The sequence below is a fragment of the Cyprinodon tularosa genome, unplaced genomic scaffold (assembly GCF_016077235.1).
Source record: "Cyprinodon tularosa strain WSP-4 unplaced genomic scaffold, ASM1607723v1 ctg407, whole genome shotgun sequence".
NCBI lineage: Eukaryota > Metazoa > Chordata > Actinopteri > Cyprinodontiformes > Cyprinodontidae > Cyprinodon > Cyprinodon tularosa.
This window is the reverse complement of record NW_024039127.1, coordinates 1,106,231-1,119,719: the sequence shown is the minus strand read 5'-3', so window position 1 is coordinate 1,119,719 and position 13,489 is coordinate 1,106,231. Positions and strand designations below refer to the sequence as shown.

The following is a 13,489-nucleotide window of genomic DNA, read 5'->3' as shown; positions in this document are numbered from 1 at the left end:
TATTAAATACTGTACTGTTAACTATTTTGACAATATAAAAACTGTGCACCTGGAGAATAAATAACCAATATGCAGCTATGGACATTTTTGCAGTAATGGATATTTGAAAATAGAAGCAACATCAGAGATGTGCAGAATGACAGCAGCAGGTTATTTAACTGACTAAGGTAGAAACTGAGCAGAATCAGCATGAATGGAAGAACTGATTGAGTTTGTTGGAAACAGTGGTGGTTCTAGAGTCTTCCAGCTGCTGGGAGGAAGGATCTGTGATAACGCTCCCTGGTGCATTTAAGGGGGGAGCAGTCTGTTAGCTCTCCAGTTGATTGCTGGTTACAATCTTATAGCTTCTTATTATAATTTTTTCACTATTGCTATTCTAATACACTTTATTAAAGTGAGAATAAATGATCTGAATTTATAATCTCATTATATGTTTTGATAGATAATATGTCATTCTCGTTGATAAGTAAAAACTAGTTGCACATAAGAGTAATATGAGACAATGATGATTATTATTTTTTTTATTATTTCTTTACATGTCTTTACTTATCTGGTATTAGAACACCTTACAGGTTGATGATCCTAACTTTCCTTTCCTCCAGGATGCTGTTTAAATACCCAGATAAATCATGTAGGAAACAGCCTCAGCTGGTACAAAACCGAAACAGGAAATACACTGCAAAAATGTCTGAAAATGAGCAAACATTTCTTAAAATAAGTCTATTTGACCCTTAATTGGATTGGGTTAATAAGCTCATCAGCCAACCAGAAACCACTCTAGGAAGCCTGTCTATGATCCAGTCTGAAACCTGTCTAGGGATCAGTATGGGAACCTGTCAAGGAACCAGTCTAGGAAACAATACAGGAACCAGTCTAGAAAGACTGTCTAGGAACCAGTCTAGGAACCTGTCTAGAAAGTCTGTCTAGGAACCTGTCTAGGAACTAGTATAGGATCCAGTCTAGGAATCAGTCTAGGAAGCAGTCTAGGAACCAGCATAGGAAGCAGTCTAGCAAACCAGTATGGGAACCAGTCTAGGAACCAGTCTAGGAACCAGTCTCTGGATCAGTGTGGGAAACGATCTAGGAACCCGGACTGTCCTGCAGATCAGAGCGTGGTGTGAGGAGGGCTTCTGCAGCAGTTTGTTCAGATGAAGAAATGAGACAAAATCCACAATCCTTAAGAAAACATAATCAGCTTTATTTGAACAGGACCAACAGAAACAGAGAGATCAGGACTCCACGCATCACTTCCTGTTAGACGGGAACAGAAACAGAGTGTCTGATCAGGACTCCACGCATCACTTCCTGTTAGACGGGAACAGAAAGCAGAGGACTTGGCGAGCTGAAGGACAAACAGACATTTTATAAACAAAAGGTGGAGCTTTCCGATTGGCTGTTTCTACTGAATGAATCGGCCAATCCGGTGTCAGATTGGACTCATCCGGTGAGTCCAGCTGATCTCAGACCAGAACCACAACAAGGAACCAGCACCACAGAACCTCTGTGGTCCAGGGTTCTGTAAAATGTTTCAATAACCTGATTATTTAGCTGCCCTTGTTCTCAGCTCTAGAACCTACAGCCTGAAGACCTGAGCAGAAATGGATGGGTCCTTTTTAGGGATTGGACCAGAGTTTATAGAACCAAACCAGAACTTCTGCTTTAAAGCTGCCTGCTGGCACCAGAACCTTGGAGTGTCTGTGTCTTCTGGTGGTTCTGAAATATCTAAAATGATGTAAGGAAACCAGAACAAGATGAGAACCGTCCAATCCAGATTGGTTCTGGATCTTTAGTAAATGAAAACAGTTTTGGACCCGGCTGTAACCAGTCCCCCTCCAGCTGATGGTCCGACCGTCCAGCTGTCTACCTGTCCTTGGCAGAACGCAGGTCACTGGTGATCGGGTCGTGCTGGATGGTTTGGTGCAGCATCAGCGCCAGCAACCCGGCCCGGTTGGTCATGGCTGTCCTCAGGTTCCTCTCCTGCTCAAACAGCTCATCAAGCTTGTACCACTGATGGAGAGGAGGACAGGAGACGTAGTTAGAGGAGCTCAGTCACAGCTGTGGTCTTAACGAGCTGTTAGACCTTAACGAGCTTTTTAACCTTAACGAGCTGTTAAACCTTAACGAGCTGTTAAACCATAACGAGCTGTTAAACCATAATGAGGTATTAAACCTTAACGAGCTTTTTAACCTTTACTAGCTGTTAAACCTTAACGAGTTGTTAAACCTTAATAAGTTGTTAAACCTTAACGAGCTGTTAGACCTTAACGAGCTTTTTAACCTTAACGAGCTGTTAAACCTTAACGAGCTGTTAAACCATAACGAGCTGTTAAACCATAATGAGGTATTAAACCTTAACGAGCTTTTTAACCTTTACTAGCTGTTAAACCTTAACGAGTTGTTAAACCTTAATAAGTTGTTAAACCTTAACGAGCTGTTAGACCTTAACGAGCTTTTTAACCTTAACGAGCTGTTAAACCTTAACGAGCTGTTAAACCATAATGAGCTGTTAAACCATAATGAGGTATTAAACCTTAACGAGCTTTTTAACCTTTACTAGCTGTTAAACCTTAACGAGTTGTTAAACCTTAATAAGTTGTTAAACCTTAACGAGCTGTTAGACCTTAACGAGCTTTTTAACCTTAACGAGTTGTTAAACCTTAACGAGCTGTTAGACCTTAACGAACTTTTTAACCTTAACGGGCTGTTAGACCTTAACAAGCTGTTAGACCTTAACGGGTTTTTAAACCTTAACGAGCTGTTAAACTATACCAAGGTATTAGACCTCAACAAGCTATTTGACCTTAACGAGCTGTTAGACCTAAACGAGTTTTTTAACTTTAACGAGTTGTTAAAGCTTAACGAGCTGTTAGACCTTAACGAGCTGTTAAACCTTAACAAGCTGTTAAACCTTAACAAGCTGTTTAACCTTAACGAGTTGTTAACTTTTAACTAGCTTTTTAAATCTCAACGAGGTGAAAAAGCTTGTTAAGGTTTACAGAGATTTTTTTTACCTCAATGAGGTATTAGACCTTAACGAGCTGCTAAACATTAACGAGCTATTAGACCTTAACGAGCGGTCAACGAGTTAACAAGTTGAAGAACCTCGATGAGCTTTCAGACCTGTATCACCATAATCTGATCTGTTTAACTGAACCGGATCTGGAATCCATCCGTGTCATCTAGACTTACCACTCGGACTCTCTCCAGGTCGACCTCGGCCCGCCGCAGCTTCTCCCAGCAGTAATGTTTGTTGCATTTTCTTTTGGAAACCCGGCAGAACTCTCCAGTGGGTTCGAAGACATCTTTGACCAGAGGACATCCACACACCTCATCTGCTGGGACCTGAAACATCAGACACCTTCTGGGTCACTCGTCCTCACAGGGACTAAGCTGTGGTTTCAGATTACAACCCTTGGTACTGATCCGGTTCATAATACTAACTGCTAGTTTGAACAAATTCAAGCTGAGCATAGAGGAGGTCTCTGGGCCTCTCCTGATTGGTGGACTGGTCTAACTCTTCATTATAGAGAACTCCTAGGGTTCCTCTGGACCAAAGGTCATTTCAGAATTTCTAATGGTTGCGTAAAATGGTGGGAAGAGCGGATCAGAGCTGTTGTTGAGAGGAACCAGTAGAAATACTGAAGGTCATTGGCTGCTCCCAGGAAGTGGAACCAGTTTCAACAGGAGTCAGAGTTTTATCAGAAGAGCAGACAAACACTTTTAACGCTTAAATGTAGATATTTCAACAAAACAAAAAAATAAATGAATTTTCATTACATAATTACATCGTATTTTCCACATCGATTCGTATTATTTCTGCTCAAGGGCCCGAACTTCCTGTTAACTCTGATAAAGGAAAAAGCTCCATAATATGGAGCTAAATGAGACGAAATGAAAGGCTGAAGATCAGAACCAGCGGGTCCAACATCTTCCTGCTCTCTGGTTTCAGTGAACCTGACCCATCTCCACCAGCCTAAACTAAAACCAGGTTTTATCTGTCAGCATGAGAAATCCATCATCCAACTATCATCCAACCATCCATCATCCAACCATCATCCAACCTTCCATCCATCCATCATCCAACCTTCCATCCATCCATCATCCAACCTTCCATCCAACCATCATCCAACCATCATCCAACCATCATCCAACCATCATCCAACCTTCCATCCATCCATCATCCAACCTTCCATCCAACCATCATCCAACCATCATCCAACCATCATCCAACCTTCCATCCAACCATCATCCAACTATCATCCAACCATCATCCAACCATCATCCAACCTTCCATCCAACCATCATCCAACCATCATCCAACTATCATCCAACCATCATCCATCCATCATCCAACCATCATCCAACCTTCCATCCATCCATCATCCAACCTTCCGTCCAACCATCATCCAACCATCATCCAACTATCATCCAACCATCATCCATCCATCATCCAACCATCATCCATCCATCATCCAACTATCATCCAATCTTCCATCCATCCATCATCAATCCATCATCCAACCATCATCCAACCTTCCATCTATCCAACTACCATCCAACCATCATCCAATCTTCCATCCATCCATCATCAATCCATCATCCAACCATCATCCAACCTTCCATCCATCATCCATCCATCATCCAACCATCATCCAACCTTCCATTCATCCATCATCAATCCATCATCCAACCATCATCCATCCATCATCCAACCATCATCCATCCATCATCAATCCATCATCCAACCATCATCCATTCATCATCCATCCATCCATCCATCCATCCATCATCAATCCATCATCCATCCATCCATCCATCATCAATCCATCATCCAACCATAATCCAACCATCATCCATCCATCATCCAACCATCATCCATCCATCATCCAACCATCATCCATCCATCATCAATACATCATCCAACCATCATCCATCCATCATCCAACCATCATCCATCCATCATCAATCCATCATCCAACCATCATCCATCCATCATCCATCCATCCATCCATCCATCCATCCATCCATCCATCCATCCATCCATCATCAATCCATCATCCAACCATAATCCAACCATCATCCATCCATCATCCATCCATCATCAATCCATCATCCATCCATCATCCAACCATCATCTAGCCGTCATCCAACTATCATCCAACTATCATCTTCATTTTCAGTAGATCGGGATGGTTCTCTTCAGAGGGAACTTACCTTTGGATCTCTGGAATGTTCTGGACACAGAACCTGCAGTCTCTTACAGTAGGTCTTACTCTGAGGGTTGTAGACGTCACAGAAAAGCCGTGTTGCCCTGTGACCGAGGGACAGCAGAGACATCGGACATGTGAGAGACGCAGACAGGAGATGCGAGTGAGACAAGAGGACGGAGGTCTTACCCCTCAATGCGAGTCGGATACATGGAACCAAAGGAAGTCTGGCTCTCGTACTGTTAGACACACAGAGACAGAGGGTGAGACAGAAGTTTCAGGAGGATCATCTCCAACATCATGGAAGGAGCAGAGGAACTGTTCTGGTTCTCCTCAGCTTCACAGAAGATGTGATAACATCTCTGATTGAGCTCATGTAACTGATTTCTACTCTTATTGGACCAACAGCATTGGAAGAAAACGAGTCATAGTTTCAACAGTTTACTAAAAAGATCTGAAACATCAGCCGGTATTCTGGGCCCGTCTCCCAGCTGAGAACATCTACAGTCTGCAGGTTCCCTCAGACTGTAACTCTCCATCATATTTCTGGCTGGATGTTGTGGGAGGTTCTCCAGCAGGAAGGCAGACCTTCATCTTAGACTCGGGTTCTCATCAGCATCCAACAGGTTTTCCTTCAGAACGGTTAGGGGTTAGCTCCACCCACCTCCCAACTTGAACAGCTTCCCTGTCCCACAGAATGATTCTGGCACCGCAATGCTTGCCTGAAGGTACACTGTGCTCAGGGTGAGGATCTGTTTTTTATTCTCTACAGTGTTTCTTTACAGGCCAAATATTTTGACTTCTTCTCTCCTTTGAGGTCCGTCTTACAGGTGTCTGTAGAGTCTCCTGGAGGACAACCAGCAGGTTTTCTTCCAGAGGAGGTCAGATGGATGACTGTGGACACATCCTCCCAACCAAGTCACCAAGGTCCTCCTGGCTGCTTTGTCAACAGGTGGTTCATCCTCCCTTGGCGTTCAGATGATGGACTGACAGAACTCTGGGAGACATCCTTCTTTGACATCCATGTGGCCTTCAATGCTACGAGGCTGGAACCAGACTGAATGTGGGAAAATCCAGGAAGGTGGAGAAACCTGAGTCCTCCAGCTCACCTTAGCATAGCACCTCTCCATGTGTCGCAGCGCCACCTTGGGGTTTACGGGGTGGCTGCAGGACACGCAGAAAATCTGCAGGTCTGTGTCATCGCCATCTCCTTCTGCAACCTGCAGACATGTAGAGATGGTCAGAGACGGGTAGAGACGGTCAGAGATGGTCAGATACGGCTAGAGACGGTCAGAGATGGTAAGAGATGGTCAGATACGTCTAGAGACGGTCAGAGATGGTCAGATATGGCTAGAGACGGTCAGAGATGGTAAGAGATGGTCAGATACGGCTAGAGACATTCAGAGATGGTAAGAGATGGTCAGATACGTCTAGAGATGGTCAGAGATGGTAAGAGATGGTCAGATACGGCTAGAGACATTCAGAGATGGTAAGAGATGGTCAGATACGTCTAGAGATGGTCAGAGATGGTAAGAGATGGTCAGATACGGCTAGAGACAGTCAGAGATGGTCAGATACGGCTAGAGACGGTCAGAGATGGTAAGAGATGGTCAGAGATGGTAAGAGATGGTCAGATACGGCTAGAGACAGTCAGAGATGGTCAGATACGTCTAGAGATGGTCAGAGATGGTAAGAGATGGTCAGAGATGGTAAGAGATGGTCAGATACGGCTAGAGACATTCAGAGATGGTCAGAGATGGTAAGAGATGGTCAGATACGTCTAGAGATGGTCAGAGATGGTAAGAGATGGTCAGATACGGCTAGAGACAGTCAGAGATGGTCAGATACGGCTAGAGACAGTCAGAGATGGTCAGATACGGCTAGAGACGGTCAGAGCTGGTCAGAAAAGGTTAGGGATGGTCAGAGATGGTCAGAGAGGGTTAGAGACATTTAGAGATGGTCAGAGGCAGTTAAAGATGGTTAGAGACGGTTAGCGGCGGTCAGAGATTGTCAGAGATGGGCAGAGAATTCTAAGTCTCTCACCTCCTCGTCTTGCTGAACCTGCTGCTGCTTGGCGTTGGCAATGATGGCTTCCAGTTCATGAAAGCGTTTCTCCATTAGCGTGAGGCGGAGCCTGGCGGCCTGCTGCTCCCTCCTGATTCGCTCCAGCTGTCTCCGCCCCATCTCTTCGGCCACGCAGGGACTCTGTTGCCACTGCTGGATCCTCTGAGGCAGGATTTCGTAGATCCGGCTGTGGGACAGACAGATTTAGATGCAGCTCTGACCGCTGGTGGCACCGTTCCATCTTCACGCTTACTTAGCAGCCAGCTTCATGCCGCAGTCCTCAGAGCAGTACTTGGAACCGGTCCTGGCTGGTTCCACACAGCCTGGACCCAAACATTGCCTCATAGCACCGCCTGCCTCTTTGACCACGCCTTCCCCGGCTCGCTCGCTATGCCGCACGCGCTCCCTGTGGCGCTGCTTCACTTTGTGACGCCGTGGTTTGGCCTCCTCTTTGGGAACGGAAACAGACTTCTGCAGGAGCACAGCCGTGTTAGTGACATCATCAACGACATCAGCGACTCCTCCGTCTACCAGGATGCACCTTTTTCTCTGGCTTCTTGTCCCGCCTCTTCACATGTTTCACCTTTACCGCCTTCTTCCTCAGTGAGTCCGACTGGGCATCTTCCTCCTCCTCCTCCTCAGTGTGCCACACCTGCAACAGGATGAAGCATCACAGGACAGGAAGTTGCTCCTTTACCTTTAAAAATGCTGCCTGACTTTTGATCCCTGACGTCTGATTGGTCAGGCAGCGTATCTTTTACATCTGATTGGTTAGAATGTGTCCCTTACCAGGTCTCTGTATCCTGCTGCTTTGTACTGCTCGTACAGTTCCAGCTCGCTTTCACTAAACCCTTCCTCCTCCTCCTCTTCATCATCATCCTCTGAGAGGCGCCCCGCCCCCTTCATGGACAGGCTCCGCCCCCTGCTGCCACTCCGGCTCATCTCTTCATCTCGGACACGGAGCATTTTCTGCTCAAAGACAAATATCAGCCTCTTCAGTAGGAGAATAGAGCTGCATCCATCACTATCAGAAATTCTGAATCAATGGGCTGTGATTGGCTGATAAGACAAGCTCTACCTAAGGATTGGTTAAAGAGAAGTTTGAGGGTCAGTTCTGGAGAGTTTTTACCCTTCATTTAAGAAACGCATTCCAGCAAACAGAGACTGATGATCAGGAGGAAAAGGCAGCAAACTGGAGGACCTCTGGAGTTTTTTCTGCTCTAGGTCAACCAGGATGCTGCTGACGTACCCGGGCTCGGACCTCGCACTGGCGAAGGCGACATTTTTGCCGGATCTTGTTTGGACCTCCAAACTTCTTCATGTCTTTGCAGAAATCACACTGAGCGCAGTCCTCCGTTCTCAGACAGGCGTCACATTCTCCGCACATCCGGGCCGAGCGCTTGATCTACGGCGAAAACGGTTTCAGTCACGAGAGCAACGGTACAGAGAAAGAACGTCACCGGGTAACCCAAGTTATCACCTGCGAACCCCGCCTCCTGTCGATTTTGGGCACGGGGGTGGAGCCTCTCTCTCCATCGGGTCGTTCGTCTCTCTCAGGATCCGCCTCTTTGTTCTTCTTCTGCCGGTATTTGATCTCCAGAGAAGAGTCTTTGTCTGCAGACAACACTCAGCTGTAACAACAGATCCGGCCAGCAGGGGGCGTTGGTGCTGGACACTGACCTCTGCAGGACGGACAGAACCAAACTCTGATGGCTTTGGCCGCCCTCTCGGAAATGCCAACACATTGACCGTGGAACCACTCGGTGCAGCTGTCGCAGCCTCTGGAGCGCAAACACAGAACTTTACATCGACTGACATTCATCTAGTTAAAGGAAAAGTCAACAAACTCCCAGAGTGGCGTCTGCAGGTCAATGCAGCGAGGAATGATCTGATCTTTATATTGGAGAAACCAAACAACCTCTCCACAGACGCATGAACCAACACAGAAGAGCGCCCTCCTCTGGACAAGACTCTGCGCTACATCTACACCTAATGAGCAAAGTCTGTATGTTATGTATCGTTATGAACAACTAGGACTGAAACTTAAATCATTGCAATGTAAATTGCAGTTGGCAATAAAGTTGATTGACTGATTGATTATAAAAACCTCCCAAGTGAGGCGCCCCCCCCCCCCCCCCCCCCCCCCCCCCCCCCCCCCCCCCCCCCCCCCCCATTCTAATGAGTCTCCCCCCCCCCATTCTAATGAGTCTAGCCCAGTGGTCTGCAAACTTTCATAACCACAGAGCCATTTTTCCCAGGGTCAGACCAAGGCCATTTCTCAATATGCGTTCTTGAGCGTTCTCATGTGCTCGTGACACGTCATCAGCCTCAGCCCGAGTACCGTTCCAATTCTCGAGAACGCCAGATCGAGAACGCATCAAATCCCCGGATGTTGTTCTCGCCCCGCCCTCTTTATCGAGCATGCATCAGAGCAGACTTGTGCGTTCTTCAGACTGACCGCTTCCCCAGAATGCCCCGCGGCCGCAGCTTGATTCCAGACAGCGCTCACAGTGGTAAGTTAAACATTCCCTTTTCTGCTGCTGTTGTTCTTCAAAAGTACGTTTTGAAATCGTTTGAGGCGATAACATTATACATTTAAGCCTCCCTGTGTGGCCTGTTTACAGAGTTAGTGCGAAATTTTTTAAAAAAGTCCGACGTTGAGCGGACCAGAGTGACCAGCAGACCTCCGAGGGTAACCGCAGCCAGGGCTAAATTTACCCCGTCTGTAGTGCACTTCTCTCGGTCTAGTTATGTGTGAACTACCGCTCGTTCTGATGGCGGTTTTTTGCGGTTCGGTAATTTTTTAAAATGTTTTTTAAGCTTTAGAAATGAAAAATATTGTTTTCAAAATGTTTTGTGTAGGGAATAAATAGTTTTGACTGTTAAAGAAATGCTAAAGAACGTTGCCTGTGATGACGTCACGAGTACGCTTCTGCTCCAATACACATACGTGCTTGCGTGCTCGCGTTCTCGTCAAGTCCGATCTTCCTGCGTTCTCGCCAAGAACGGACGAGAACGAGAATGCGAGTACGTACTCGCGTTCTCGTGAATTGAGAAACGCCTCAAGTAAAAGTTGTTTGGGGATGACTTTTTCAAAAAAACAATCTATTTGTTTTTTTGTTATTATCTGGTATAGGAAATTAGTCGTCATCTTAAACAACTAACAGTGTTTGTATTTTTAGCTTTTAAAATATTATTAAAACACATAAATTCCAAGCTAATTAAAAGAAAAAATGTCTCTAAAACATATTTCCGGTTCTTTTAATTTCATTCTTTATCCATCGTATAAAAACCATTAAAGCTTTTAAGGCTGGTATTTATTTCATAGCGCATTATTTAGCTCTTTATATATATTTTAGCCTTTATTAAGAGCCGCTGCAGAGGGTCCAAAGAGCCACATGTGGCTCCGGAGCCGTAGGTTGCAGACCCCTGGTTTAGCCACATCATGTTGGTTGCTTCTATGTCACATCCTGTCATGATCTGGAACACAGACAGAGCTGTGACTTCGCCAGGCTGCTGGTCATGTTATAATAAGACGGGACAGGTGGACCCGGTGTTCGAGGTGAGACATCAGGCGGATCATCTGGAATAGACCCTTAAAGTTGCTTAAAGTTACTTTGTTACTAAAATATTCTCAGAAAAAATTTTTAAAATGTCAAAAAGTTCCAGATGTTAAACCTGTGATATGTGTCTGATGAATATAAGGTTAAAAGTACGCTCTGCTGGACCGAGACCTGCTGCTGGTCCAGAGTAGAAGGTTCTGGTAACTCAGGACCAACCCAACCCTTAATCCAGACCCATTTGGACCCAGAACCCTCAGATTATCGGTTCAGTTTCTCACATCATGAAGCAGTTGATGTCTGGTTTTCTACACACGCAGTAAACTGGCGCGCTGGGGGTTTCCATGGTAACCTCTCCTCCTCCTCCTCCTCCCTCCTCTGGACCCGGTTCGGTCCCTGCAGCCTCATCAGCCTGAAACAAAAGGGAAACTTTCACTTTATGCCTGAAAGGTTCCGGAACCCAGAGATCTAAACGGTTCTGAATGACCCGGACCACAAGCAGAGATCCGGATCGTTCACTGATCCGGTTCTGATTCTTCCATGGTTCTGGGGTCCCCCCCTCCCCCCTTCAGACCCAGAACCTTTCTGTCTCCAGACCAGGACCCAGAACAAAGCGACCAGTGCGCGCGCGCTCTCCATTTCCCTGGAATCCGCTCCTGCTGCAGAGGTTCTGTTCGGTTCGGTTCGGTTGCAACCCTGCGGGTCCAGCTGTAGACTCACCATGGGAAGGTTCGGCTGCTCCGGTCCAGACGCAGCTTGGTTTGCTCTCCAGCTTCAGAACCAGAACCTTCAGGGTTCCCTTTGTTTCCACCGCATCTTCATCCTCCTCTTCCTCTGCAGCGGACCGAGCTCTCCCTGTCCGGCCCGACGCGCCCCCTGCTGGCCGGAGAGGAGCAGGACGCCACCACTGATTTACTATCGCGGATCAATTGACCCTTTATAGGGCAAGTTACTGGCCCCCCAGTCCCTCAGTGAGGTCTAGAAGCACTAGATCTATATCCATCCATCAAGCATAGATCCTGCTACATGGCTGACATCTTATTCTGGCATTTGACCAATTAGATGAGCCCTTGAATGATAGATTACCTGTTTACAACAAGTAAACATTTCTTAAATTAAGTGTATTTACCCTTGATTTGAGCAGGGAAATTAGATATTTTGCCAATGGATATGTGTCTTTCTATTCTTAAAATAGGATTATTCGATAATATGCTCTTAAAATAAGACAATCCAATAGTTTTTTTCTTATTTTAAATGTAAATGATGTTGTTCCACTGGCAAAATGTCTCTTTTATCTCCCTAATTCAAGAACAAATGCACTGATTTTAAGAAAAAAAGATGACTTATCTATCTATCTGTCTGAAGTTTTCCAGTGTACTGTAAAATAAGTTGGAAAAAAGTCAATTGAAGAAAAAGGTAAAAAGCTAATTGAAAAGTTGAAAATATATCTAGGTTTATAAACTAAAAACTGTCAGTGCCAGTATCAGCATTAATGCCTCTAAGGTTATGTTGGACCAAAACAATTTGTTTCTCATGTTTTTCATGAATTTCTTATAGAAGCACTTTTGTTATTTTTTCTAATATATTCTGTAAAGTTTTTGTTATTACATTGACATAAATTGTTGCAATCAAATATCCATTTTTTTTATGTTACAAAGGTAATAAGGTCTGATCCTGATTACACTATTGGCTGGAAATTTAGATTTTCTAAGTATTTCACTTAGTGCCCTATAAAGGGTTAATATCGAATTCATAATAATGACCTTAAATAAGATAAATTGAATAAGTTTTTACTATTAATCATTACTAATATTTCAATTCTATTCAGTTTATTTCTAAAACTCCAATTCACATCCTGTCATCTCAGGTCACTTTCCAGTTCACCAGATCATCCAGTCAGATTGATTCAAAGTTTTCTATCTAAGGAAAACCAGCTGATTGCATTGACTCATTGACTCTTCAGCAATCCCTCACACTAAGCATGCTTGTAGCGACAGTGGAGAGAAAAAACTCCCTTTGAACAGGAAGAAACCTCCAGCAGAACCAGGCTCAGTGTGAGCGGCCATCTGCTGAGGCCCACTGGGGTTCAAGGAGACAGAAGCAGACATAGAAAAAGAAGCATAGATACAAAAGGCAACTGTCTATTGCTTGAACTGTTGTGCTGTCCCGTTTCAAACACAAATATCATCAGCTGATTATTTCTATGAATGACTCCTTTAATTTGGCCTTATTTTCATATTTAATATTTATGTTTTTAGCTAAATATTTTTTTCTTCTGCTATTTCATATTCAACGTTTTGCTTAATTTGTAATTATCCACCTTATGGTTGACGTTTGCAGATTTAAGAGGAGTGAGTTCCCTTTGTTTTTGGTATTTATGAGCATTAACCTTACATCCTTTTTTTATGTTTAAGAAGTTTTTCAAAGTTTAATTTTTGGATAAAATTTTCATTAAAAAAACTGAAAGACAAAATAACATAAGAAGATAAACTGTCATGAAATGGTGGTGTTGGTTTGAGGTCCCAAATGCAGAGACGAGTGACTGAGATGAATTTAAGTAGTTTAATTAAGGTTCTCAGGCACATAGGCTGGAGGTTCACAGACGCAGAGGCAGGAGTCAAAAATCTAACAAAAATATCTCTTGAACCAGAATCTAGG

The 13,489-nt window shown here is 44.6% G+C and overlaps 1 protein-coding gene across 1 annotated transcript; it reads right to left on the bottom strand.

Annotated features, from left to right (window-relative positions):
• Positions 1 to 1,177: 1,177 nt before the first annotated feature.
• LOC119792013 (CXXC-type zinc finger protein 1-like) lies at positions 1,178 to 11,706 on the bottom strand. The gene is made up of 14 exons (XM_038298440.1): positions 11,552 to 11,706; positions 11,113 to 11,243; positions 8,952 to 9,052; positions 8,752 to 8,885; positions 8,521 to 8,676; positions 8,061 to 8,240; positions 7,813 to 7,923; positions 7,525 to 7,742; positions 7,251 to 7,458; positions 6,317 to 6,427; positions 5,397 to 5,446; positions 5,215 to 5,311; positions 3,190 to 3,342; positions 1,178 to 2,007 (listed from the first exon to the last, which is right to left on the bottom strand). Exons 1-14 carry the CDS (start codon positions 11,552 to 11,554, stop codon positions 1,861 to 1,863), a joined length of 1,800 nt encoding a protein of 599 aa, XP_038154368.1. The 5' UTR covers positions 11,555 to 11,706; the 3' UTR covers positions 1,178 to 1,860.
• Positions 11,707 to 13,489: the final 1,783 nt, after the last annotated feature.

Excerpts from the sequence above, each read along its gene's own strand:
- LOC119792013 (XM_038298440.1), bottom strand. Across the intron at positions 8,886-8,951 it reads GTTCTGTCCGTCCTGCAGAG|ACAAAGACTCTTCTCTGGAG; the intron begins GTCAGTGTCCAG and ends TGTTGTCTGCAG. Across the intron at positions 8,677-8,751 it reads ACAGGAGGCGGGGTTCGCAG|ATCAAGCGCTCGGCCCGGAT; the intron begins GTGATAACTTGG and ends TTTTCGCCGTAG.